General features: G+C 41.2%; 1 protein-coding gene across 1 annotated transcript in view; it reads left to right on the top strand.

Annotated features, from left to right (window-relative positions):
- QARS1 (glutaminyl-tRNA synthetase 1) overlaps positions 1-27,569 on the top strand; it is a 30,572-nt gene extending 3,003 nt beyond the window's left edge. Inside the window, exons 3-24 of the mRNA XM_026717924.2 lie at positions 785-894; positions 1,807-1,882; positions 3,203-3,267; positions 3,649-3,702; positions 4,676-4,733; positions 6,663-6,734; positions 8,088-8,173; positions 9,043-9,129; positions 11,001-11,100; positions 11,520-11,598; positions 11,797-11,905; positions 13,221-13,351; positions 14,165-14,257; positions 15,505-15,642; positions 15,739-15,826; positions 19,994-20,140; positions 20,293-20,397; positions 22,321-22,413; positions 25,154-25,281; positions 26,147-26,213; positions 26,814-26,939; positions 27,322-27,569. Coding sequence (XP_026573709.1) covers positions 785-894; positions 1,807-1,882; positions 3,203-3,267; positions 3,649-3,702; positions 4,676-4,733; positions 6,663-6,734; positions 8,088-8,173; positions 9,043-9,129; positions 11,001-11,100; positions 11,520-11,598; positions 11,797-11,905; positions 13,221-13,351; positions 14,165-14,257; positions 15,505-15,642; positions 15,739-15,826; positions 19,994-20,140; positions 20,293-20,397; positions 22,321-22,413; positions 25,154-25,281; positions 26,147-26,213; positions 26,814-26,939; positions 27,322-27,372 — 2,063 coding nt within the window. The 3' untranslated portion in view covers positions 27,373-27,569. The remainder of the gene's footprint in view (positions 1-784; positions 895-1,806; positions 1,883-3,202; positions 3,268-3,648; positions 3,703-4,675; positions 4,734-6,662; positions 6,735-8,087; positions 8,174-9,042; positions 9,130-11,000; positions 11,101-11,519; positions 11,599-11,796; positions 11,906-13,220; positions 13,352-14,164; positions 14,258-15,504; positions 15,643-15,738; positions 15,827-19,993; positions 20,141-20,292; positions 20,398-22,320; positions 22,414-25,153; positions 25,282-26,146; positions 26,214-26,813; positions 26,940-27,321) is intronic.
- The last annotated feature ends 428 nt before the right edge of the window (positions 27,570-27,997 follow it).

The following is a 27,997-nucleotide window of genomic DNA, read 5'->3' on the forward strand; positions in this document are numbered from 1 at the left end:
GGAATCTTCCTGCTCAGTGTTGTCTCCGTGGTAAGAGAGAGGCATTTCGGATGGGTGGACTACATCAAAATTTATTCCTTGCCATTTTGAATTCTTAAACATTATATGGGATGCATGAGTTGGCAATGATATGATAATGGAAGAGCCTTTGTTGAGCAGAGAACATTTTGCCCATGCCTTTGAGTGGAATAACATATTTCAGAGATCACAAAAAGAAATAGCATATAAAGAATCACCCAGATAATAGTTACAGAAGGGCTCAAGAGTTGTGAGTTTTCATGGCAAGTGGTTAGAGAGCAAAACCGCGGTTCAGCCCCATAGTGACAACTGGGAAGCTTTATCCTGAGTCATCTGGAAAATGCCATGGGTTCTGCTCTGAAAACCTTACAGGAGCATGGCCTATTCATTTGTGAAATTTCCCTCTGTCATCGCTCTGATTTATTTTTATCTTCCCATTCTTCATGGTGTATCAAATGGTGTTCAGTGTTTCTCACCCTTGAGTGTTTGAAGATGTGTGGACTTCAACTCCCAAAATTCCCCAGCCAGCATAACAGGCTAAGGAATTCTGGAAGTCCACACACCTTCAAACTGCCAAGAGTGAAAACACAGGTGCCTCTTCCAATTTGTGAAGGAGGCAAGAATGTAAGGTAATGACAGTTGTAGGCTCACTGGCTAGATTTATAGCTGGGTGAAGGTTTGAGTCAAAATCATCCAGATGCTGGTCAAACACCCCACCTACTGAAGCACACTGCCCTTTCTAATCCATCTGTATTTATACCTGCAGCTGCTCTGGAATACCTTAAAAGTCATCCTGTGGATCCCATTAATTCAGCAGATTTTGACAGAGAATGTGGCATTGGCGTGGTCGTCACACCAGAACAGATTGAAGAGGCAGTAAGTTTCAGTCCTATATGGAGGCCAAAAATAAAACAATCTCCAGGTGAATTATTCCTAACAAGGCCATTCCTAACAAACCCTGCCATATGCTTCTGACAGGATAAGAGAGGAATAAGCCAAGGCTCCTGATTTAAGGTACAGAGAGTCCTCGACTTAACAATCATTCATTTAGTGGCCATTCAAAATTACAGTATTACAAAATTAAGAATAATATTCCAAAGTTTGTAAAATATTATGGACTAGATTTGAAAATACAAGAATGAATGATATATTTTCAGTGGGAATCCCACCACTGATCTGGAGGGTTATTTGCAACCTTTCCAGCTGGCTTTTGATAGGCAAAGTCAATGAGGGAAGCCAGATTCACTTAACAACTGCCTTGTGTAGCAATGGAAATCCTGGCCCCAATTCTGTTTGTTAGTCGAGGACTGCCTATAATGCTAAACATGTGAGTGGACAAGAGCAACTTAACAGGCGTGCTCTTTTCATGCTATGCTAAAATTTTGGCTTGCAAGTAATATTGAAAATAAATCCATTTAATATTTCCTTTTCAATGAACACCTGGCCATTTTAGGTCCTTAAAAATAATCACATTGGATGCGATAGTTGTCTGTGTATAGTTCCCTACTAGCTCATTTTAGTCCACATTGCCATCGTTTAAATTGATGACAATGCTTATGTAATGCTACCAGGGAATTTTTAAAAATAAAGAATGCTGAATCTTGTCTCTTTCTCTCCTTAAACACACACACACACACACACACACACACACACACACACAGAGTTCTGTTAGTCTTGTAATTTTCTACATAAACTGCTTATAGCTTTTTTAAATCAATTTAATGGAAGTCATTTTGAATCTTTCTCATTGTCTTAAACCAGAATTTTTCTTCCTCTCTTTACATCTAGGTGGAAGCTGCCATCTGCAAACACAGAACTCGGCTCCTTTCAGAACGCTATCATTTTAATATGGGGGTTCTGATGGGTGAGTGGAGTGTGCCATGTTCCAGGGAGAAGGTGCTTCATGTTCACTGCAGTGGTGGGATGTCCCCTTAATGTTGGAGGCACAAGTCTTATCCTATCATGTGCCTTTTTCAAAGTTGGCTCTTTTCTCCTTGTTTCCTGCCCCTGAAAATGTCACCAGCAAATTCAGTGGAGGAATAAATGCAAAGCATAACAAGAGCTCTGCCTTCTCCGATGTTCTGTTTCATACAGTAAAGCAGAACAGAGGAAGTAAAACAATTTTCCTGGGGGCTTTCACATATAATCCACACGACTTTTTAAAAATTATTTTTAAAAGGCCAGACTCTCACCAAGGTTTGCACAATTATACCATGCTTGCATGAAATCAGATGGACTTCAGATGAAGATGAAAAAGGGATGTTTGGAATCCAGAGTGTTTTGAAATTGATAAGACTTGTCTTTGTCCCAACCGTTTGAGCTTGAAATTGATGTCTTTTGAATTTGAAACAGTTATTTTAAAGTCAAAGCCCAGAGCATTGCTGGGATGATCAGAACTGCGTATTTCAACTGAAGAGGGTTTTTTTAAGATTCAAAATATTTTGCTACTCCTGATCCTGAGGTAAATTCACTGAAATCTTGAAAACCTTATGAGGTTTTTGTTCGTTTTAAAATAAATAACGGGTACCCAGTACCTGAAAACCTGATAAAGCTTCGCCTTGCAATAAGGTAGTCCTCAACTTACAACCACAATTGAACCCAATATTTCTCTTGTTATATGAGACATTTGTTAAGTGAGTTTTGCCCCATTTTATGACCGTTCTCGCTACAGGTTGTTAAGTGAATCACTGCAGTTGCTAAGTTAATAACAAGTTTGTTAAGTGAATCTGGCTTCCCCATTGATTCTTTTGTTTATGAAGGTCCCAAAAGCTGATCACATGATCCCGGGACACTGCAACTGTCATAAATATGAACTAGTTACCAAGCATCTGAATTTTGATCAGATGACCATGGGGATGCTGCAACAGTTGTAAAATTGTCAGAAGTCACTTTTTTCAGTGCTGTTAAACCTTTAAATGGTTACTAAATAAACTGTTGTAAATCAGAGACTACCTGTAATTCTTTTGTGCTGCTTTTTTCCAAGGAATTAGAGAAGTGACACACTATCTCTAATGGAGGTAGCATAAATTCAAACCCTTCAGGCGCTCCTGACAGAGTTTGTCACACATATCACATCTTCCCCACTCCAGTTATAGTAAGAGTCCCAGATACAGTAGTTGTCTGTCTTAAGTGCCAATTCTAAGTAAAGGCATCGGCGGTCCTTAAGTTTTTTATTTTCTTGCAGGTGAGGCCCGGAGCAAGTTGAAATGGGCAGATGGCAAAATAATTAAAAACGAAGTGGACCTACAGGTACATAGTTGGGCCTACCATTTTGGATCATGTACTTGAACATGTCACATGCATATATATATATATATATATGAGAATTGACTAAAAATGAAGGATTTATGCATTTAAAAAGCCCTACTATTATTATTCCAAACAAGAGCTGCTCTTGCAGATCATTTTGGTTGTCCTTTCGCTTGCAGAGTCTGGTTCCAAATGGCTCAAGGCCTGCTAGTGGGCCTCGGCCCAGAGGTTGGGGGCCCCTGCTCTTGTGTAAGAAGAACTGCTCCTTGAGGCAGCTAAAAATAGTTTTTTGTCTATTGGCTGAAGAAATGAAGTTGAGCTTGCTATAAGCCATCCAGTTCCTTTCCCTATTCTAACTTTGTTTCTGTTTTTCTCATGCAGGTTTTAAACTTACTAGGCCCAAAGACAGAAGCTGACCTGGAAAAGAAATCCAAGGTAGTTTAATTGGCCATTTCCTCCCCCTTAGCACACATTTATTGGCATGCTTACATTTGTAATCCATGTACATTTGTTATTTACCGATAGGTAAGGGCTGAGGGTTTTGGAGGGCAGAGGTCTCCAAACTTGGCAACTTTAAGACTTGTGGACTTCAACTCCCAGAATTCTCCCTGGGAGTTGAAGTCCACAAGTCTTAAAGTTGCCAAGTTTGGAGATGTCTGGGATAGGGGGATGATTTGCCATAGATGGGCACCGAGCTTTTTAGGTAGTCATTCCAAGGGAGGCAGGAACAGTTGCTAGGGAGGGAGGGTATGATGCTTTCTGACCCTGTTCTTTTATTTTATACTTATTATTTAGGTATTAAGAAATATACCTAATAAATGTTAATATTTGTCATTTCATATCAATTTATCATTTAGGCCAGCTAATCCAAAGGATACAGTATCAGAATTATGTAAAACCACATAGGCAAATACAGCACATGGGAGAAGAAAAATACACATAACTACTAGTCATCCATCCTCTTACCAGTTGAGATCATAAATCATCCTGGTCTTGCCCGTATTGACAAATTGGGTTTTTAGAGTTTTTCCAAAGGTTAGTAAGTTTTGAGGCTAGGCAATCCTGTGGCAGTATGTGCATATATGCTTTGATCATGCCCTTGTTAAAAGTGTTTAGGGTTGGAGCTAAAGGGCCAGTGAAACATCACTCTGATAAAATTGAATGCCTTTGGTAGCTGGAGCCTGTCAGAATGCCATTGTCCCTTAGCTGGGAATGTAAGCTGCCTTTCCCTTCTTCTGTTTGTTTCCTGCCAGTAGGATGGAAAGTTTTCCCAATATCCTCTCCTTATTCCGGGAGAAAACTTTAGCGGCTAGATTTCTGCCTGTAGTGGTCCTGTTAGGAACTTGTCTTTTGTTAACTACTGAGGCCAGGTCGGGTGACACCCAGTGGTTATTGTTTGTCTTGCCAGACCCCGAAGGCCCGTAATACTGAGCCAGAGCAGAGGAAAGCAGTGGTGGTGGAAAATGGTAAGGCCTTTTTTGAATGGGTGCTTTGCTTTGTATGTGTCTGGCTGTAAACTGAAATTACGTTCTGTAATGTTCTATATCCAGGATGGCCTCTCTCTGGCCCTTGTAGCCACAGGATTTTGCAGCCTTTCAGCATCCACCTGCCCTCACAGTAAAGGACACAGAGAATTCGCAGGGTAAACATCCACAGTGCTTGCTTTTTTTAAAAAAAAAAATCTGCCTTGGAAAATTATTTCTGCCAGTTAAGAAGTCTTCAACCTCTGCTGAAGTCAGGGCTGCCCTCTAGGGAGAACAGTGGTCTCCCAATTAACTGTTGAGAATCTTTTTCATATTTGGAGTTCTCCAGAACTATTTGGAACGCGTCCTTCCAAAAATTCCCAGGCATCCTAACCCAAGACTGGCTGGGAATTCTGGGAGTTTTCATCCAACATCTGTGAAGGAAACAGAGCTACAACGAACATCTGAGGTTGAACATCTGGGTACAATACAAGATTATTTGTGTTTTCTGTAATGTTGGGGGAGTTTACTCAAAGGTTTCCTCGGGAAAAGCTGCCATTTAGGGTTATGTACATTCTTAGCATCCAGGAGGTTCTAGATTCAGCCTTTATCCTATTTCTAGGAGGATTAGGAAGGGATGCAGTCTGAAATCCTGCAGGATTGCTTCTAGTTTGAAGAGTACCAGGTAGTTAGACTATTGCCAGGATTTTTATAGGGCTGTTTACCATACAGTGTGGTCCATTCTATTTGAGCCTGAAGAAGGTTCAACTGATATTAACAATTTAGTGTCTTGTATTTTTCAAAATGCTAGTCTAAAACATGGGTACATGAGATCAGGCCCTCCAAATATTGCTGATCTGTTGTTGATTGCATTGTAACTGTCGGCTACCTTGGCTGGGCTGCCAAACATTCGGGTTCCTTCAATTTAAGATCATATCTAGGTTATGACTTCTAGTGGTAGCCAGAAAATTGGGCTTTCAGTCTCCCATTCTCACTAGAAGTTATATCTTTAGTTCTGGCAGCTTCTTCTTGTGATGAATGTTCTGCAATATTTAATATTGCTTCTTCTGTTAACTCCAGTGGTTGTATTCGACCAGTTCTGCCCGGTTCTTGTGAGCCGGTAGGAGTGATGAGCAGTGGAGACCAAACCGGTTCTCTCAGCCTCTTTGCTGTTGGGCCCACCCGACCGTCTGGGCTCCCATACCAGTGGTGGGATTCAATTTTTTTTACTACCAGTTCTGTGGGCGTGGCTTGGTGGGCATGGCAGGGGAAGGATACTATATAATTCCAGTCAGAAGTGGCATTTGCCGGTTCTCCGAACTACTCAAAATTTCCGCTACTGGTTCTCCAGAACTGGTTAGAACCTGCTGAATCCCACCTCTGTCCCATACTCACCTTTATCCTCTGAATTTGAAATGCAGCGTCACGCGGCAGCTGCTGAAGTGACCGGGATTGTGCAGGCTTGCAGGAGGCAAGTAAGAATGCCTCTGTGCCCGCACAAAGTGCATGTTTGGTGCGTGCGTGCATGCAAAATGCACGCGTGCAAAGCATGCCCACTAAGCCACACCCACCGAACCGGTGACAAAAACATTTGAATCCCACCACTGGTTAACTCCTATTCATACTAACTGTATGTCATAAAGGTAGATGGCCCTTTGTGTTACAAGTAAAATACACGTAAAAAGAAATCCTGATTTAGGCATAGATATAAGAAGAAGAAAAAATAGAAAGGCAACCAGGAAAGAAGGCCACCATTAAGGGTAGTGGGTGGGGGAGAATAACTATAGTGGCTGTTATAGATGGGAATGCTTCGGAATGCCTGATATTTAATTCTCTGGCTTTTTATGCCAGGGTTGTTTTGGATAATGAGATGTGTGGCATAACAATTTAAAAAATAAATAAATAAACAATATCCAAACCAATGTTCTTTAGGGGAACCACACCAAGAGACAAAATCACTCATGGAGCAGCTGAGAGGGGAAGCACTCAAATTCCATAAGCCAGGTGAGCTGCCTTGGAGTTTTTGCAATCTACTTATGGATAAATCAGAGAAGGCTCTGCATTTCAGCCTTCAAGGCCTAAATGTTAGCATTTAGCACACATGATAGGCAACCAGGAAGTCACAGTCAGTTTCTAGCGTTTCAATTGTGCCTCACTAGAATTTGTTGCCAATGAAGTGCATCCAAAATGTTTGCCCCCACATTTATATGGAGTTGGGGATTTCAGTGGCAATGCTGATGTCTTAAGGCATTTAATACACCCCCTAAAATCCCCCAAGGCACTGCTGCTACTACATACTCATTTGAAATAGGAAAATAAAAAACTTAGCCTGTACATTTTGCTGATATCACAGGTCGGACATAAAAATCATTGCATGGACCATAGGATGGAAAAGGTTGCCCAATCCAGCAGCTATTGATGTTATTTTGTAGGTTGAATCCACTCCTGGTGCCATTAGAGAGCCTCTTGTAACACAGGGCTCCTTCAGACAGGATGCAAGAAAAGCTGATTTAAAAAGCCTTGATGTAATAGGCTGTGAGAATAACCTTGGGAGACGGAAGTAAGAGCCACAGCCTAGACAACACTCTGACAGGAGGAGTGATCTGAGTCCAGAGGAGGGTTGAGGTGGGGAAAGTCTCAAAAGAGACCTTACCTAGTTAGAATGGGATGGGACGGGACGGGACGGGAGGCGAGGGGATGGGACGGAATAGAATAGAATAGAATAGAATAGAATAGAATAGAATAGAATAGAATAGAATAGAATAGAATAGAATAGAATTCTTTATTGGCCAAGTGTGATTGGACACACAAGGAATTTGTCTTGGTGCAAATGCTCTCAGTGTACATAAAAGAAAAGATACATTCGTCAAGAGTCATCAGGTACAACAGTTAATAATAGACATAGGATACAATAAGCAATCAAATCATACTAGGAAACAGTCAGTATAAATCGTAAAGATATAAGCAACAAAGTTACAGTCATACAGTCACAAGTGGGAGGGGATGGGTGATAGTTCTCTGGAAAGTAAAGGTAGTGAAGGGAGGAGGTGCTTAGTGACTTGGAAGATTTTGTTACTTTAACCTTACAGTAACAGTAGTACCTGTATTAGTATTTAAGGTTTTTGTTTCCTGCCTGGACTACCTTGAAGGGTTGACATGTAGTCACTGTCAAGCCCTTGATTAGAGCAGTCAGCCAATAATTTGAGTATATTAAATAGGGACATTGGACAGATAGTTTGGTAGAAAATTGTTTCAACTGTATTTATTTGGGCACAGTTGCATTTATTGCAAAGAAATCCTGCATTCACTGACCATGTTTTACGCTTCTGAGTTCAAGTATTTTCTCTGCCTTTCCAGGTGAGAACTATAAAACTGAAGGCTACGTTGTCACACCCAACACCATGAATCTATTGAAGAAGCATTTAGAGGTCACAGGTGGACAGGTGAGTTAGGCAGACAAAGATCCTCTAAATTGGAGAGTGTGATTTAATACAATCACTGACCTGTGTAACTTAACATTCATAGTCTAAAAATGGAAGTTTTTAAAAGGAGCTAAATGTTTTAACACGTAAAAAGTGTTAGGCCCCAAATTGTGAAGATTCCCCAACTAAAGAGCCACTCTGGTGTAGTGGTTAAGACATCAGTCTAGAACAGAGGTGGGCAACTATGGCCCCTTTATGACTTGTGGACTTCAACTCCCAAAATTCCTGAGCTAGCATGGCTTGCTCAGGAATTCTGGGAGTTGAAGTCCATAATTCATAAAAGGGCCATAGTTGCCCACCCCTGGTCTAGAAACTGGGAAATTCTGAGTTCTAGTCCCACCTTAATCACAAAGCCAACTGAATGATCTTGGGCCAGTCATTCACTTTCAGCCCTAGGAAGGAGACAAGGGCAAACCACTTCTAAAAAAAGCCTTGCCAAAAAATTTTAGGGAGTTGTCCAGGAAGGTGCCAGGAATAAAAAAAAAAAATGATTGAAAGGAGCACACAAACATCTGTCTACACATTTAAAATAAATTGTGAAGAGCAGTATAGAGTAATGCCAATAATTTATTAAGATGGGATTCATGTTCACTGAACCCACTAGAACTTATGTACTTAGGAATATGTATAGTTTTACACTGCTGATTGATTCTGTTATGCTCTCACCTGCAGAAAGAGTCAGTATCAGTTGCCTGGAACAGTTCAGTTGTACATTATTATTGGGGATCTTTAACCTAAAGAGATTCTGTAGTTATAAATAAATTTGGCATAGTGGGCAGGCCTGGGATCTGTTGAAGAGAATCCTTGTTGACGTAAATGTGTTTGCCTAGGTCCGTACACGATTCCCTCCTGAACCCAATGGCATTCTGCACATCGGTCATGCCAAAGCTATCAATTTCAATTTTGGCTTCGCCAAGGTGAGAGAGACACTTGAGCCTTTTTCCACACTCTGAACTGCTGGTGTGTTTGAATATTCTTCTTCTTCTTGAGTGGGGTGTGGGGTGGGGTGGGATTTATCCCAACAGATGCTCATGACCACCTCATTGATGTCATGTACCTCTCCCAGAAGTGTGAGCAAATCATAACTCAGTAGTAGAAGGTAATATTTGCTGGATATAAATCCAAGTTAAATCCATGATACCTCTACTGAGAAAAACACCCTCAAGAACTCAGGTTTAAGACTTCGAAGACTGTTAGAATGAACTGAGTACAACAGTGATCTTTGTAGAAATTACTTGCTTTGTATCCAAAGCCTTAATGTGGATTTTTTTTCCCCATACGTCCAGCTTTTGTGCTTCAAACCTGTTTCTTCCTAAAACAGAATGTTTTCCCAGGATATACATCTCAAGTGACTCTGACCAATAGTGCTTTATATGTCAGTATAGCTGATTAATGGATGCTTCTGTTGCATTTTTAATACACAATTATTAAATTTAATGTGAGCAATGTCAATTCAACTGCCCATAAATTGATAAGCCAAACATATAGAAAGAAGAAACTTTTTATTTATTAAATTTATATGCCACCAACTCTCTATATTCAAAGCAACTTGAGCAACTTCCCAGGGAATGAACAGGATAACAGATAATAGATAATCAGAGTTGGAAGGGACCTTGTAAGTCATCTAATCCAACCCCCCGCCCAAGCGGGAGACCCTACACCATTTCTGACAAATGGCAATCCAATCTCTTCTTGAAAGTCTCAAGTGATGATGCTCACAGGAGTGAGCTTTCAATGTAAATATATTTATAGCAGAGCAAGAAAACTTTATATACTGAGTAACAGTTACTTTCAACCTGACCTCAAGTCATCTGAGCGTGTTGGATTGCAACTCCCATTACCTCCTAAACAGCCTCAGTGTGCTAATTAACAGCAATAGTGGAGGCATAGTGATATAATCACATATATAAAATATATACTACACGTTTAAGCTTGTGTTCTGAGTCATGAATCGATGTATGACTGTATTTTGAGCATTGTCCTGAATTTCCATTTAAAAAAAAAAAAATAGAAATGCAAATTGGTTGCAATTTTAGGAAAAAAAAGCCATATTAAATTCAACAGGTTTTAAGTGTAAATAGGTGTGCACTAGTTTTTGACCTCCACTATATTATATAGTTGCTAATATCTACTAATAACGAAAGACACTTGTTAAATCTAAAGATTTCAGATAAATTACATGAAGATGCCTACAGTTGCTGTAACAATGAGATGGGTGACATATAAATTTAATAAATATATAATAAATAAAAATAGACATATGAAGCTAAGCAAAGCTTTAGTGCTACATTGATAAACTTATAGGAAGTCTGATATTTCTTTTTTAACCTTTTTTCCAGTCCCATTTCAAATGTTAATGAAAAATCCTGGATTGTTTTGCTTGTGTGTTTAAATCACAAGATTTTCTTCTAATTCATGGTTAACAATTACACAACCCCAATGCAGGAAACGTAAAATGAAGATTGGATGTTCAGGGCGGGGAGGAATTTACTTTCTTTGGGCTCACAAACTTCATCTCCATGGCACTAAAATGCCTTGGAAGATAGCTTGAAGAAATAGTGGTTGGTGGTTTTCCCTGGAAGACTGAATGGATTTTAATTTTATATTTTTGGCTAGTAGGAACGTGGCCCCATATTTCATGTCAAAGTTATTTGGTGATTTTATTGAGGTATCGTTTTCCTGTGGTGCTCTAACTTGCTGTCATTTGGGAAGAAAAAGTTTTTTGATGAACCGGGGGATTGATTCAGCCTGCTGTTTAATTCCTCTCTCTCCCCTACCCCAAAACCAGGCAAATGGTGGAATTTGCTTCCTGCGTTATGATGACACAAACCCTGAAAAAGAAGAGGAGAAGTATTTTACGGGCATCCTAGACATAGTGGAGTGGCTAGGTATGCATGCCCAGGGCAAAGGAGGTAGAGGTTCTCAGCGGGAGGAAAGGCTGTATTTGCTGGATGGGCCTAAGGTTGAAATGGCAAGGAAACCTCTTGGCTTTTCCAGAGGCTGTGGAAGGCTGCCATGTTTTACACCAGAGGTGGAGAACTATGGCCCCATGATGGCTCAGGAATTCTGGGAGTTGAAGTCCACAAGTCATAAAAGGGCCATACCCCTGTTTTACACCATTCCTTCCAGCTTATGTGCTGCAACTGAGGGGCGACTACTTTTGTGCTCATGGCCTTTTCATAGGAGTCCTTTATTTTTCTTGAGGGAGGGGTTAGCAATTTCTTGAAAAACCTTGAATTTGCCTTTTCTATGATGATGGGGCTGATTGAACATGGGCTTCTCACATTTTAGTATTGTTTTCCCTCAGGATACACCCCGTATGCAGTGACACATGCCTCTGACTACTTTGATGAGTTGTATGCCTTGGCAGTGGATCTCATTAAAAGGTGAGGAGGCCCAAGTAGCATGAAAAATGATGGAAAATTGCCCATCCAGCTTGTTCATGTACTTTCCCCAAAGTGTTTTTTGTTGTAATCTTCCTTTTTTTACAGAGGGGATTGTGGAAAGTCTTATATGGTCATTCCTTCCTGCCCAGATCATACTCCTTGTCTCTGTAGTTGATGTCTTTTTTTCCCCCTTCTCAGGGGCCATGCTTACATTTGCCACCAGAAGGTTGAAGAAATCAAAGGACACAATCCACCTCCTTCCCCGTGGCGAGACCGGCCGATAGAAGAGTCTCTCCTTCTTTTTGAGGTATGATGTGTGCATCCACTAAGATGGCCCGTCCATCAAGAAAAAGCATGGGCCTCCTGCTTGAGCAAGGGGTTGGACTAGATGACCTACAAGGTCCCTTCCAACTCTGTTATTCTAACCCCAGTGTGCTGAATGTCCAGGGCTTCTCAGAAAGGGTCTAAGATGAGTCAATATTGTTTGCAGGAGTTAGGGCTGTGTTATCAACTTCTTTGTTATTTGTATTTTATAACCTCATGTTTCTGACCCTCCTGTTTATTTACTATCTTGCCTTTATTATTATTTTTATACATAACTCAAGACAGCGAATATGCCTATTACTTCTTCCTCCTATTTTCCCCACAACAACATCTCTGTTAAGTGAGTTGTGCTAAGAGGGAAGGACTGGTCAAAAATCACTCAGCCAGCTTTCATGCCTAAGGCAAGACTAGAACTCAGTCTCCTAGTGATTGGCCCAAAGTCACCCAGTCAACTTTCATGCCTAAGGCAGGACTAGAACTCTTGGTCTTCTCCTTTGTAGCCTGGTGCCTCAACCACCAGACCAAACTGGCTCTTTAGTTGGGGAATCTTCACAATTTGGAGCTACAATATTTGAAGGAACACTGCTTCACAACTATTTTTCACAACCATTATCCTGTACTATCTGATGAAGACTCAGGAAAAAAATGTAACAATGCTTTCAGAAATCAATAATATTGTTATGTAGATGTTCTTCTCTCTTTCTGTGGTTGTATTCACTGCCCTGCTATTTTTAGTGGCTCCTTTTATCATGTTCCCTTCTAGCATTATTTCCTTGCCCCAAAGGCATATTCTCTTGTCATATTCTTTGAAGCAACCCTTTCTAGCACAGAAATAAAACATATCAAATTGTATTCATTTTGGTTGCATGTTACTGATTCCATTCACAGAAGTGTGTGAAATTGATTACACAGATCAGATCAGAGAAATTGAAGCCCATAAGGTGTCAGGCGCATTCAGAACCTCTCAAGAACATGCCAATGACATTTGGTGACAAATTACTAATTATCCTGTCTGTCTGTCTGTCTATCAATCTATCTTATTAGCTGCCCATCTTACCACAGGGTAACTCTGGACAGGGCTATGATTTTACTTTTTTAGAAAAATAAAAGCTAAAATATCAAATATTTTGCCTAACCCCCTGTTTTGTGCCACCTTTGTCACCCTCATTAGACATCTGTCTATCATAGCTTCTTCTAGGGAAGAAGGAATAGCCTTAGTAAAATCTAGCAATACCTCTCTGTAGGAGGTTTTCCTGTCTGAATGATTTGAAACTCTGGTATGTGTTATGTTTCTTCAGGACATGCGCAAAGGAAAGTTTGGAGAGGGAGAGGCCACGTTGCGCATGAAGATGGTGATGGAGGATGGAAAAATGGATCCTGTTGCTTATCGCATTAAATATACACCACACCACCGCAGTGGTGACAAATGGTATGTGGGAGTTAGATGTCTAGTGTGATCTTCGTTGAGACTGGGATTGGATAGTGTGGAAGTTTTCTTCTGACAAGCGAAGTGAGGCAGTTATTCTCATTGGGTTGGATGCACTCCAGAGCTTAATCTTTGGGCAGTAGCTTCAGGGTGGCTTTGGTGTTATTGCTGGAGTCTGGAATTCGTGGAACAAGTTGCCCTCTGGCCCCCAACGCCTTTGGGACTCCTCTGATGGGAGCAGGATAAGTGTAATTTTTGCACATAAAAAATTAAAATTGTAGAAAGGAAAGTACTATGGAAAGACTTCTAAGGGATAATACAGGTAGTCCTATAATTACGATCACAATTGAGCTAAAATTTTCTGTTGCTAAATGAGATCATTGTGAAGTGGGTTTGCCCCATTCTACAACCTCTCTTAACTACATTTGCTAAATGAATCACTGCAGTTGTTAAATTACGAACATGGTTGTGAAGTCAATCTGGCTTCCCCATGGACTTTGCTTGCCAGAAGGTCACAAAAGGTGATGACATCACCCCAGGACACTGCAACCGTCATAAATATTAACCAGTTGCCAAGCTTCCGAATTTTGATCGTGTGACTGAGGGGTGGCTTGCAAAGGTCGTAAGTGTAAAAAACAGTCATAAGTCACTTTTGTGTTGTAACTTTGTCTGGTCACTAAATGAATGGTTGTAAGTTGAAGACTACCTGTACGGACCAACAATGCTAAAAAAGTATCCCTAGGAGAATATGACGACGGTTTGCGGAAGACACTGAGAGCTTTGGAAATGAACTTCTGGTTTTCTTTGGCATCACAGGTGCATTTATCCCACCTACGACTATACGCACTGCCTCTGTGATTCACTGGAGAACATTACTCACTCACTGTGCACCAAAGAATTTCAAGCGAGGTAAGACTGTGCTCTTTGAAAGGATCCCTTATCTCAAGGGTAGTGGAAATCTCATTCCCTTCAAATATTGCTCATCTTCTACCAGATGGTAGCATGGCTCATGGTAAAGGATGAAGAGAGCTGTGGCCCATCAGTCACTTCTCTTCTTTCCTGCCTTTTCCTATAGACAGAAGTACTGCCAAAGATTTAGGAGAGCTTTCTATCTTATGCATATAAATTATTTGAGTTCCCTGAACATAAATAGAATGCACCATTTAATGTTCTTTATCCAGAGAATTCTATTTCTTAGCTTTAATGAACCTTAAACAATTGTCTAGGTCTCAACTTCTCTCAAGGGAAGGGAAGTTTGTTCATTTGCTCCTGGACCCCTCAAAACAGAGCTCTTGTTTCAGATAACAGATAATCAGAGTTGGAAGGGACCTATTGGTCATCTGGTCCAACCCCCTGCCCAAGCAGGAGACCCTATACCATTTCTGACAGATGGGAGTCCAATCTCTTCTTGAAAGTCTCAAGTGATGGTGCTCCCACAACTTCCAAGGGCAAGCTGTTCCATTGGTTGTTCTCACTGTAAGAAAGTTTCTCCTTATTTCCAAGTTGAATCTCTCCTTGTTCAGTTTCCATCCATTATTCCTTGTCTGGCCTTCAGGTGCTTTGGAAAATAGCTTGACCCTTTCCTCTCTGTGGCAGCCCCTCAAATATTGAAACACTGCTATCATGTCTCCCCTAGTCCTTCTCTTCACTAGACTAGCCATGCCCAGTTCCTGTAACTGTTCTTCATTTCAAAACATATGCAGACAGTCCCCAGGTTAAGAATGAGTTCCAATCCTAATTCTCTTTTAACTCAGATTTGTATGTAAGTTGGAACTTGTAAATACGAATGCAGTGCCAATTACTAAAAATGGTAGACCATGTTCTCCTTCCTCAAGCCAACAAATTACTCAATGTTTTCATGAACCACTGAAAACAGGCTGCATATTAAATATGCGTGGCTTCAGCAGTTTGTTAAACATTGTGTAGCTTCAGCAATTCATTGGCTAAAAGAAAGGACAGCACCATCCACCATTTTTAATAACAGGCAGCCTGTTTGTAAGTAGGGGTTGTCCGTAAGTTGATGTTCTTAACCCGGGAAGTGCCTGTACCATAGAAGCCCAGACAAAATTCACAAGATTGAAATCACAATTGAAAATGGAACCAATCCTACCTCTTGAATGTGACCTCATATACACCATTTTCCTCTTTCCTGTTAGACGTTCTTCGTATTTCTGGCTCTGCAATGCCTTGGATTTGTACTGCCCAGTGCAGTGGGAATACGGACGCCTCAATCTTGTTTATACAGTGGTCTCGAAACGTAAAATCATCCGCCTGGTTGAGGCAGGGGCTGTCAGGTGAGGGGACGTGTGTGTGTGTGTGTATTATGAGCAGAGTTCAGCAGAATGAAGAAGGTTCAGTCTTTACATTCATTGCTGATGTTGGCATTGCAGGGACTGGGATGACCCAAGACTTTTTACCTTGACTGCTCTTCGCCGCCGAGGCTTTCCAGCGGAGGCAATCAACAACTTCTGTGCAAAGGTAAAGATCCTATGTTCAGCCAGTCAGGTATCTATCTGTCGGCTGAGATATTAACAGAGAGATCTGAATCCTTACAGTTCAGTTGCACGTTTGCTTTATGAACTTAATTCATTTGCCTCATGATTTAATGGGCATCATTTCAACCTGGATTATCTACCACTAACTGCTTGACTGAGTTCTTGAAGGCCCACAACTACGTCATCAGTGATATTTATTTATTTATTTGTTTGTTTATTTGATTTGTCAATTGCTTACAAGATAATAGGTATAAGTATGTACATAGTTATGAATACATGAAATGGGTACATATAAGAAAAAAAAAAAGAAACAATAGGACAGGGATGGTAGGCACATTGGTGCACTTATGCACGCCCCCTACAGACCTCATAGGAAAGGGGTGAGGTCAGTAATAGACAGTCTAAGGTTAAAGTTTTGACGGTTTGGGGAAGAAACCAGTCAGGTAGAGTATTCCAGACATTGACCACTATTGCTGAAGTCGCATTTCCTGCAATCAAGTTTGGTGTGGTTTACCTTGAGTTTGTATCTATTGTGTGCTCTTTGTATTGTTATGGTTGAAGCTGAAGTATTCATTGACAGGTAGGACATTGCAGTGTATGATTTTATATACTATACTTAGTTTGAACCGAAGGCGGTGTAGTTCTAGGTTTTCTAGGTCTAGAGTTTCAAGTTTGGTGGCATAAGGTATTCTCCAACAAGTAGAGGAGTGGAGAACTCTTCTTGTGAAATATTTCTGGACTTTCTCAACTGTGCTAATATCAGATAGGTAATGTGGGTTCCAGACTGATGAGCTGTATTCGAGTATTGGTCTAGTAAATGTTTCGTATGCTCTAGTTAGTAGTGTGATATTACCAGAGAAAAAGCAATGTAGGATTAGGTTAACAACTCTTAATGCCTTTTTGGCTATGTATTACAGTGGGCTCTTGCACTTAGATCATTAGAGGTGAGTATTCCAAGGTCCTTTACAGAGCTTGGATCATCAAGATCTTGACTATTCAGCTTGTATTTTATTTTCTGATTTTTTTTGCCAATATGTAAGACAGAGCATTGATTTGTTGAGGTTTGAAGTTTCCATTTGATTGACCACTCTGATATATAGTCAAGATCTTTTTGGAGGGTAGTAGTATTGTCTGTGGTGTTCAATAGCTTTACATCATCAGCGAAGAGAACACAGTTGCCCTTAATATGATCATAGAGGTCATTTATGTAGAGTGTGAAGAGAGTTGGTCCTAAAACACTGCCTTAGGGGACACCCCTTTTGACAGGTACAGAATTTGATAGGACGCTCCTAATTTTGATCATTTGTTGCTTGTTTGACAGGAATGCTTCTATCCAGTTATGTAGGTGTCCAGAGATACCATAAGATTTTAGTTTTAGTAATAGTTTGTCGTGTACCACTGAATCAAAGGCTTTACAGAAGTCTATGTAGATTACGTCTGTTGCTTTGCCCTGATCGAGTTGTGTAGTCCATATGTTTTTGCAGTGTAAGAGTTGCAGATTACAGGATAGTTTTTTTCTGAAACCAAATTGTTTATTAGAGAGTAGGTTATTTGTCTCTAAGTGGAGGATAATGGATTGGTTAATAATTGATTCCATGACTTTACAGGTCATGCAGCATAAAGAGATTGGTCTGTAATTTTCAACTAGGCTGGGGTCTCCCTTTTTGAAGATGGGGATGACCATGGCTTGTGACCATAGGTTAGGCAAGGAGCTGGTCCTGAAAGATTTTTCAAAGATTATGCTTAGAGGTTCGGCTATGGCAGTGGATAGCTTTTTTAAGAAGTAGACACATATTCCATCCGGTCCAATAGATAGAGATGGTTTTAGATTGCGTATACTGCTTTTTCAACATTGTCTTCTGTAAAATCGATATGTATTAGATCATTGTAATTGTCTGTGGTTCGGCTAGGAAATACTGGGCATGACCATTGCTGTTTACAAATACTGAGCCGAAGAATGTGTTAAAGATGTTGGCTTTAATGGTGTCGTCGTTGCAGTCTTTACCATTAGGTCCTATAAGGGGTGGGATGGACCTTGAGTCTTTTAGTTTGTTGTTTACAAAATTGTAAAAAGCGCGGGTGGAATTGGTGCATAGAAGGTTTTCCTCTTGTTTAATGTGATAATTGGTGCACATTCAGTCTTTATCTGGTGGCATAAATTTTTGTATCAGCTTTTAAAATTGGCAACGTGACCAGATTTGTTTTTCCACCAGAGTGATCTGTTTTTGGATTGAAGTTTCCTTATTGTTATGGGTAATCTGTTTTTTTTTGTTTTGGGAGTTGTTGTTGGTACATATAGTTTGATGACTCTTTTGACTTCCAAGTAAAAATATGTTGTAATGGTCTTCAACAGTATTGCATCCAGTGAATAGAGATTGCCAATCAAGGGATGAGAGATCATTGTCTATAAGATCTTAGTTGCCTTTTTTGAAGTTATAATTGGGGATCACATCATTGTGTTGATTTTTGTGTGGGCATATGTTAAGACAAAAGTCAATCATATTGTGGTCACTGCTGGAAAAGGGTTATTATTTGTCTGTTATAGGCCCCTTTTATAGGTTAGTATTTGTCTTTTATAGGCCCCTTCTTTAATTGCTTTCTAGTGCTGGGGTACAGTGTGAACAGCAGAATGCATTGAAAATATTCCTACTTTTAGATGTCGCAAAAGTGGATGGCATTGGAACAGGGGTGAGGGCAGTCTGTAGTCCGATTTGCAGATTCTTCTCCAAGTAGCTGATCTGAACTGAAGAGAAAATTCTTCTGATAACAGGAACTGTGTGCCTTTTCTTGGAGAAGAAAAGAGGGTAGTAATGTCCATGCCAGGGGTGAAATTCAATTTTTTTTCCTACTGGCTCTGTGGGCGTGGCTTGGTGGGATTCAGTCTCTCAAAGGAAGAAGGTGGGCGGGGCCAAGTGATTCAAATTGTCCCTACCACCTCTCCCTAGGTGGTGCGAGGTGGTTGAATTTCACCCCTGGTCCATGCCCACTGTAAACTCTGACTCCACATTTCCACCTCATGACCTTCAACAAATTCTTTCTGTGGACAGCCATTTCCGACTAGTGCCTGCCAGTTCTTCTAGATCACGGGTCTCAAACTCAACGGCGTCAGGCTGCCGTGACATGTCGCGATGTTTTCCCATTCGTAGAACTGGGGGACGTGACCTGTACGTGATGTATCCAGTCTGTGGGCTGCCAGTTTGACACCCTTGTTCTAGATCAGGGGTCTCCAACCTTGGCAACTTTAAGACTTGTGGACTTCAACTCCCAGGATTCTGGGAGTTGAAGTCCACAAGTCTTAAAGTTGCCAAGGTTGGAGACCCCTGATCTAGATTATAGTTTCTTCCACCATGGCCAGCATAGTCAACTAGGTTAGGGACAATTGCCCAGGGCAGTGTGATCCTAGAAAGAGGGAGCATGGGAAGGAGGGAGGGTGGAAGAACCGGCTTTAGAACTTGGAAATGATTGATGTAGTTGAAAGTTTCTAAGCAACCAGAATGGGCCTGTTCCTTCCTTCCTTCCTTCCTTCCTTCCTTCCTTCCTTCCTTCCTTCCTTCCTTCCTTCCTTCCTTCCTTCTTTCCTTCCTCTCTTTCTTTTTCTTTCTCTCTCTCCCTCTCTGTCCCCCTTCAGTTAGTTTTAGTCATAAATTTTGACTCTCCATTCTCTGAATCGCACACTCAGAAACGTAATTCCAACAGACAGATATGATATGGACAGATTAGTTGCTTTATTGTGGAGAAAATAAAAGCCATATCTACTTAGAAGTTTTTCCCACCTGAAGAACACGGAAATCAGGCTGCTTTGAGATATGTCTGTTTCCATGTCTAAATCCTAGGCCTTTTTCTCTCACCGTTTTAAAAGAATGGAAATTTGGCCTTGCTCCTTCCAACTTGAAATCGGAGAACATCTCCTTTGGATTTATAAAAATGATTCTGTCTGGCCTGACAAACACTGGCTCTCTCCTCATCAGCTTCAATCCTTATATCCTCTTCCCAATTGTCCTAAAGCGAGAGCAAGGGTGGATACCCCACAGCAAGTCCACGACAAGAACATGTTGCAAATGTAGCCGCTGGAAAACCTCCTCCAAACTGCTGCTTGGTACATTTCCTGAAAGTAACATACCTTCTTTGACTGACTCCGCATTCCCAACAGGTGGGCGTAACGGTTGCCCAATGCACCACGGAGCCTCACATGCTGGAAGCGTGCGTGCGGGAAGTGCTGAATGAACAGGCGCCTCGTGTCATGGCTGTCTTGGAACCGCTGCGGGTGACCATCACTAATTTCCCAGCACCACACAAAGTAAGCCAAAGTGATCCTTCAGGGTGGGATGGGGTGGACAAAGAAAAGATGGGCTATCTATCCTGCTCACCTCAATGGGGTGGGGGGTGGGGTGGGCTAGGGTTTTCCTCATGGCTATGGAACCCTCCCCTGTGCCTCTGTCTTCCTTCTAGACCTTAACCATCCGTGTGCCCAATTTCCCTGCTGACGAGTCCAAAGGCTTCCATGAAGTCCCATTCCAGCCAACCCTCTATATTGAGCAAAGTGACTTCCGAGAGGTGAGTCCAACTACGAGTTACGGAAAAGGGGGATGTTTGTGTTTAACGTAGAATTGGGAATGGGGAGCTGCTGCAAAATGGGAGCTCAGCACCTATTACTTGGCTAGAAATTGGATTTGATCATACTTTGGTCCTGCCCCCTTCCTGTATCTTATCCACTCCTGTTTTAGGAATGGCTCTTGACAGGCCACCTGAAAGCTTTAAAAAAAAAAAGCAATGTGCCATATTTTAAGTACCGGTAATCATCATTCACAGCTTATCCACAGCCTCTGAAGCCCTCTTCATGCAGGCATGCTTGGAGCTCCCAAGGACTCAAAGGAGAGGGGACTCCACTTAAAATGCTTCATCCGTGTGCTTTCATTTTATAACCCTTGCCCCTATTTAAGCAGCAGAGTCTCAAAGGAATTTCAACGGGCATCCGGCTGAATACAGGTAGTGCTCCCCACATAAGCACTGACACGGTTTTATATGAGGAACATGAGTAGAATTTCATGCTGATCTTGAAGACTGAAATGGTGTGTCAGGAGTGGGATGCTTGGAGAATGCAGGGGACAGTACTAGCACGTGTAGTTCCTTCTGCATTCTAAAGAACATCTAAAAAGCCATTTATCTGCTCTTTGCAATCCCCTTTGTTGTTTATTGCTTGATATTGTATGTAGTTTGCGCAGTACCTGGATAAGAGCCATGCCCGCACTGCGGATTAATTCATTTCTCCTTGATGAAACATTGGCTCTTATATGATTTGCAGTGTAGTTTGTTCTGGCCCTGACGTGGCAGTTTCCGTTTTCAGATATTTGAAAGAGACTTGTGATTGTACTTATGGTGCCAAAACCAGCAAGATTAATATTTGAATGACAGAATCGTAGAATTGTAAAAAGCCTTGCTGGGTTGCTTCCTGCTTGACCCAAGAATTTCAGATCTAGAGTATCTTCAACAGACGGTTCTCCTGCTTGATTTAAGCCTGCTGGGAAATCACCTCTATTGCCTAACTGCTCTTATTCTCACATTTATTTATTTATTTGCCTTTTAGTAAAAAGTATGCATGCATATAACCACAACAAAAAAGCCTGCTGAATATGACCCAAATATACTGTAGCTCCTTTGGGTTTTCTTCTCTCAAAGTCATGCTAGACCAGGGGTGTCAAACTCAATTTCATTGAGGGCTGCATCAGGGCTGTGGTTGACCTCGGGGGTGGGGGTGGGGGGTGAGACGTGGCCGACTGGGGTGTGTGTGGTCAGCTTGTGACGCCACTCCCCAAACTGCTTACATGTTTCCTCTTCACATTGGGTAGACTGGGCTGAAGCCACGCTGGCCCAGTCTTTCCTCTTTGCATTGAGTAGAACGGACCTTGTGTTTGACACCCCCTGTGCTAGGCTGTTAATGAGCTGCAGAATAAATTGGGGTCCTACAGCCTCTTATTTTGAAAGTGGCTTGGCATCCACTTTATGGATATGGCTTTAGTATAAGAGCATATTTACAAAGAAGCTTTCCCCCATTTCTCACTCTCTTCCCTTTTAGGTTTCTTTCTTTGGAATTTTTCACCCCCATTCTTTCTAACTTTCATTTGAAAAGGAACAACACGATATAAACGACCCTTTGAAACCGAAGGCATCTGCATGCTGTATTAGCTGGAGTACATACTTCTTAATCATTGCTGAGGGAACACCCAGCTATTCTGCCATCATATTAACCATGTTCACTTCCGTCAGATGCTATCGGAAATCATAACTTTTCTGGGTTTCCAAGGTGGGACAAATCCTGAGCTGAGACAATATTTGCCTTTTCAGAGAATTGGAAGTGCTTCTGGTTGAACAGGTTAAACCACCACCTCCTCTGGGTAACTGAAGTGAACTGGGAGGCTTTCTTCTGGCCCAGGGATCTTCATTTGATCCTTGCTGATGTTAATATTTCCTCCCTGACAGGTTCCAGACAAAGGCTACAAGCGGTTAGCACTGGGTCAGCCAGTAGGTTTGAGGCACACTGGCTATGTCATTGCTGTTCAGAATATCATTAAGGTGAGTAGACCTCACACAGCCTCTTCTAAGAGACCACCAGGTCCATGTCTGCAGACTAAGACAGAGTGGTCATTCTTTCCTGGTCTGAAGGCCATTAATGGATCAGAGCGTGCATATACATGTAAATTGCATAAACTACTGTAACCCCGTTTGCCCGTCTTAATGTGAGGGTTTCTGGATGCTTAGGTGCTTTTTACAGGTAATTCTTGACCGATTGTTTAATGACTGTTCAAAGTTATGATGGAACCCTCCCCAAAGGTACTTAGGCCCTGTCCTCATCCCCACCCTCATAGTCACATGGCCACATTTCAGCTGTTTGAATAACCAGCCTGCATCTAAGGCCATTCACAGCATCCTACTGTCACACGATCACAATCTACAATGTTTTTGCTGAAAACCAGCATTTGCCTTCAGTTTTTGGCAAAAACGCCTCATAATGAATAATTTTCGCTCAACAACTGTGGCGTTTGCTTAATGACCACAGGTTAACTTAACCATGGTGATATGGTTAATGACTGCTACAAAAAAGATGGTCAAATCTGGATCAGTCGCTTTATGATCACAGGAGTCTCTGTGGTGCAGTGGTTAGAGTGCAGTACTGCAAGCTACTTCTGCTGCAGCCGGCTGCCTACAATTTGGCAGTTCAAATCCCACCAAGCTCAAGGTTGACTCAGCCTTCCATCCTTCTGAAGTGGGAAAAACGAGGACCCAAATTGTTGGGGGCAATAGGCTGACTCTGTAAACTGTTTGGAGAGGGCTGTAAAACACTGTGAAGCAGTATATAAGTCTAAGTGCTATTGCTATGATCTATTTTATGACTGTCACCAGTTATAACCATAATGGACGGGCTCCATTATGATCATTAAATCCAGGATTACCTGTATTGTGTGTCTAATTTTTGCAAACCACTTAGAACAATTCTAGAGTTGGGCAGCTTAAATCTATGAAATGACTAAACAAATTTGTTCATATACTGGCATACTAATGTCCAATACAGGTAGTCCTCAACTTGGAACCACAATTGAGCCCAAAATTTATGATGTTAAGTGAGAAATTTGTTAAGTGAGTTTTGCCCCATTTTACGACTTTTCTTGTTATGTTTATTAAGGGAATCACTGCAGTTGTTAAACAAATAACAAGTTTGTTAAGTGAATCTGGTTTCCCCATTGACTTTGCTTGTCAGAGGGTTGCAAAAACAGATCACAATGACTCCGGGACACTGCAACTGTCATAAATGTGAGTCAGTTGTCAAGCATCCGAATGTAAATCACATGACCGTGGGGATACCGCAACACTCATAAGTGTGAAAAATGGTCACTTTTTTCAACGTCGTAACTTTGAACAGTCAGTAAATGAACCGTTGTAAGTCGAGGACTACCTGTAATATTAATAATAGACTCAGTGACAATTCCCACTGCTATACTAAAAGGAGAGTATTCGTTCTCAGGGCTTGAGGGGTTATTTAATAATGACAACTCTAGATGTTTACAGTTCTGGCTAGTTCCCCACTTGTGTTCTGTTCCGTGTTCCTTTCTTCAGCTAAATATTTTACCCCTGAGTTTTAAGATGGAAAAGAAAGGAAACAGAAGTTTGCTACTGCTTTCTAAAATCCATAAAAAGATCTTACATAATAAATTATTTCTAGGAAAAAAAGTAGGGCTTTCTTGATGGCAACTGTAGTCTGATAAATGAAATACTATTGAGCTAGAGTTTATGATTTCTTTAGAACACCCTCTCCTTACTCAAATATTCCTGGTGAGAGGATTGGGATTTTAATGGTGGTGGTCCTAAAATTTCTTTCATTCTTTCTGTGTCAGAAAGGATGCTTCAAGTCAAATAGTAATACTTATGTTTGCCAGGTCATCTCACAAGTAATTTTGAGGGGTATCTGAAATATAATCACCAGAGTTATTTTTCTGTGATTCCAAAGAATAAAATGGTGCCTTGGGGAAGAATGTGGAACGAGGAGAAAATACAGATAGTCCTCAACTTACAATCACAATTGGGACTGGAATTTCCCTGATAAGTCGTTGTGGTCATAAGTCAAGCTGGACTCGATTTTCTGACAATTTTTACGATGGTCCTTAAGTAGATCACAACATTAAGTGAATCATGCAGTTGTTAAGCAAATCCAGTTCTCCAATAGGCGATTTGCACTGGAAATTCGTAAAAAAAAGATTGTAAATGGTGATCACATGATGTCAGGACCCTGCAACCAATTGTAAATGTCAGCTGGTTGTCAAGTGCCCAAAATACAGTCATGTGACTGCGGGGATAGTATGATAGTCGTAAATGCGAGTTCAGGCCTTAGGTCACTTTTTCCCAGCTATAGTAACTTCAAACCATTGTTAAAATGAATGGTTGCAAGTTGAGGACTACCTGTAATGACTTTTGCCAAATAGTAAATTAAATATGATAACAAGGAGAATACCGAATGATGGATGTATTGGCTGTATGTAACTTCTGAATCAGAGTAAAAACAGGCAGAGTTGAATGTGTAGCAAAGGCATCGGGCAGAGGTAGGGAACGATTACCCCTTTATGACTTGTGGACTTCAATTCCCAGAATTCCTGGGCGAACATGGCTGATTCAGGAATTCTGGGATTTAAAGCCCACAAGTCCTAAAAGGGCCGCCGTCCCCTAACACACACACACACACACACACGGCATGGGGAAAGAAGAGAGATTGTGAAGTCTGAGATGGAAACAAGAATATGACAACTTCCATGTTTATGCCCAGGATACCAACGGACAGGTCAAAGAGCTAGAAGTGACTTGCGTGAAGTCAGAGGCAGCAGAGAAGCCTAAGGCCTTTATCCACTGGGTGTCAGATCCTCTTGTGTGTGAGGTCCGCCAGTATGAACAGCTGTGAGTATTACGGTAGAGGATTGTTAAATTGTTCTTATTTGTGGGGGACGGGGGAACATCATATTAAAATCAGCCTCTTCCTTGCGGTGTGGAAATCCTTTGTGAATTTTGCCCTTGAAGATTCTAATGACACAGGAGCAGAGGTGGTATTCAGCAGGTTCTGACCAGTTCTGGAAAACAGGTAGCGGAAAGGGTTTGGACAACTGGCAAATCCCACCTCTGACTGGCCCCACCCCCATCTATTCTCTGCCTCCTGAGTCCCAGCTGATTGGCTGGGTTTTTGGTTGCCCTACACAGGAGAACAGAGCTGGAAAGCAGGTTAACGGGGTGAGATGGGAATGGGGATTTTGCAGTATCCTTCCCCTGCCATGCCCACCAAGCTACACCCCCAAACCACACCACGCCCACAGAACCAGTAGTAAAAAAATTTGAATCCCACCACTGCACAGGAGTTAACTTTTCTGTGTCTCAAGTCAGGTCTTTCTCTTTCCCAAATTAACTACATATATTCTCCAGTTGTTCCTCAGAAGCTTAGGACAGTAACACGAAGTCACTTAGAAGCCTCTTGTCTTTTTTTAAAAAAATTATTTTTATGTATTTGTATATTGCCTTTATTATTTTTACAAATAAGGTGGCAAATATATCCAACACATTTTCCTCCTCCTATTTTCCCCACAACAGCAACCCTATGAGGTGGGTTGGACTGAGAAAGAGTGACTAGCCCAAAGTCACCTAGTTGGCTTTCAGGGCTAAATTGAGACTTGTAAACTCACAATATTTGGTTTCTAACCTGATGCCTTCACCATTAAACTGGCTCTTTTTTTCTAATTCCATACAAATAGTGATCTAACTTTTTGACTTACAGGTTCCTGCATAAGAATCCTGAAGACCCCACGGAAGTGCCAGGAGGGTTCCTGAGTGACATCAATCCTGTGAGTTCTGGGCTAAGAACAATTGTTAAGATATAGGACTAGAGTGGCCAGATAAAGATAACGCTAGACTGCTGTTCCTCAGTGTGAAAAAGATAGTAAGCTGCAATTAAGGAAGTATGTTTTTTGTCATTCAGAAAAGTAAAACATTGCAACAATTAAAAAACAAAGGATTCTATGTTTGTTCATAAACAAGATTCAAGTATAAAAGTAGAGACAAACAGAGTTGATAAAAAAAATAATACTCAAGAAAATTCCGAAGAATGCAGGCTCCAATCAGAAGAGAAGAAAATGTCAATTTGAATCTTATTGGGTGCCAGCAACCGTTCTAGGAATATACAGTAGAGTTTGGAAATAGGTATGAATTGGAGTGTGCTAATCAAAAGGAGTTTGCTTACTCCTACACCCAGCCTAATTTCTTGAGAAGTCAGACACATCAATACTAGTGAAGACATACCAGAAAGTTGATACTGAAGAGTTAAGACTTTTAAAGAAGCTGTGGATTTTAACCTGTTGGGGTGAAGAGCTTTAAGCAAATCTGCCAGTGAAGAAAAAGAAATCGTTTTAACTTCAGCTTTTTCTTCCTTCTTCCTTCCACTCCAGGATTCCCTTCATGTGATTGAAGAGGCTCTGGTAGATCGATCTGTGAATGGAGCCAAGCCGTTCACAAAATTCCAATTTGAGCGGCTGGGGTACTTCTCACTAGATCCTGACAGCACAAATGCAAAGGTGGGTTCCACAAAGTTGCAAGAGCTGGCGGAGACTTTCTTATAAAGCAGAGGTTGGCAACTCTCTTCCGTGCAGAAGTTAGAAACCATGTTGCCACTGCCATTTTTGCCTGGGCCTAATTTCTCGCTCCCACCAGTACCAGGCAGGGGATTTGTTCCACCCATGCCGAGGCAGCCAGTGAAGCCACCTCTCCCCTCATTCTTGTGGGTCAGATTATAGCACATTTCTTTTGGGGACCATGGGCCAGATTGTTATGAGTTATAGGCCACTTTTGGCCCATGGACTGTAAGTTGTTACAAAGTTTTAGGAGCAGGAAGGAAGGCTCATTCTCTAAAATGGATCTGAAGATGGAGGATGCTGATGTCCTTTGTTTTTTCTACAGCTGGTGTTCAATCGGACGGTGACCTTGAAGGAGGATCCAGGGAAAGCATGATGGTGTTTCCCTAACAATTTCTCAACGTAGACAAAAATTGCTCGGAAGTTATTTCTCCCACTTTTTCTGGAGGGGGGAGGGGGGCATACAGCCCAAACACAGTTTTCTACTATAATGCTACTGTTGCCTTAATGCATATCCTGAATACACAATTGATTGCACCAATAATCATCACAATAAAAATGAGCTTGGAGAAATTCTGTGTTGATGGTGATGGGATGGGAGATTGTGGGTACAATGGGACAGCAGTCAAGGTTGTCCAGGCCTCCCTTGATGTTCCCCTTTGCCTGGTCAACTTTCACATGGCAGAAATAAAAAAAAAGAGCATTTACACTACAGGTGTCTGGCAAAAATGGAAATTGTTCTTACCTTCAGGTAAGAAGGAAACACCCACCTCTTGCAAAGTCACCAGCCAGAAATTAACACTGAGTTTGATTAAGCCCATTCTCACATTTTCTACAATATACTTGCATGTTTTTTTTAAATTAAAAAAAAGTTTTCATATAGTATGATGTGATATATTAGTCTCTTTCTTTCTATACTCTGTCCACTTTCTCACCATACAGGATCAGCTACTTAAATTCAAGAATTAGAAACTGTGGCAATTTTGGAAATTAAATTTTTT

This window comes from Pseudonaja textilis, chromosome 2 (genome assembly GCF_049901715.1).
Source record: "Pseudonaja textilis isolate UNSWEBS1 chromosome 2, rPseTex1.2, whole genome shotgun sequence".
NCBI lineage: Eukaryota > Metazoa > Chordata > Lepidosauria > Squamata > Elapidae > Pseudonaja > Pseudonaja textilis.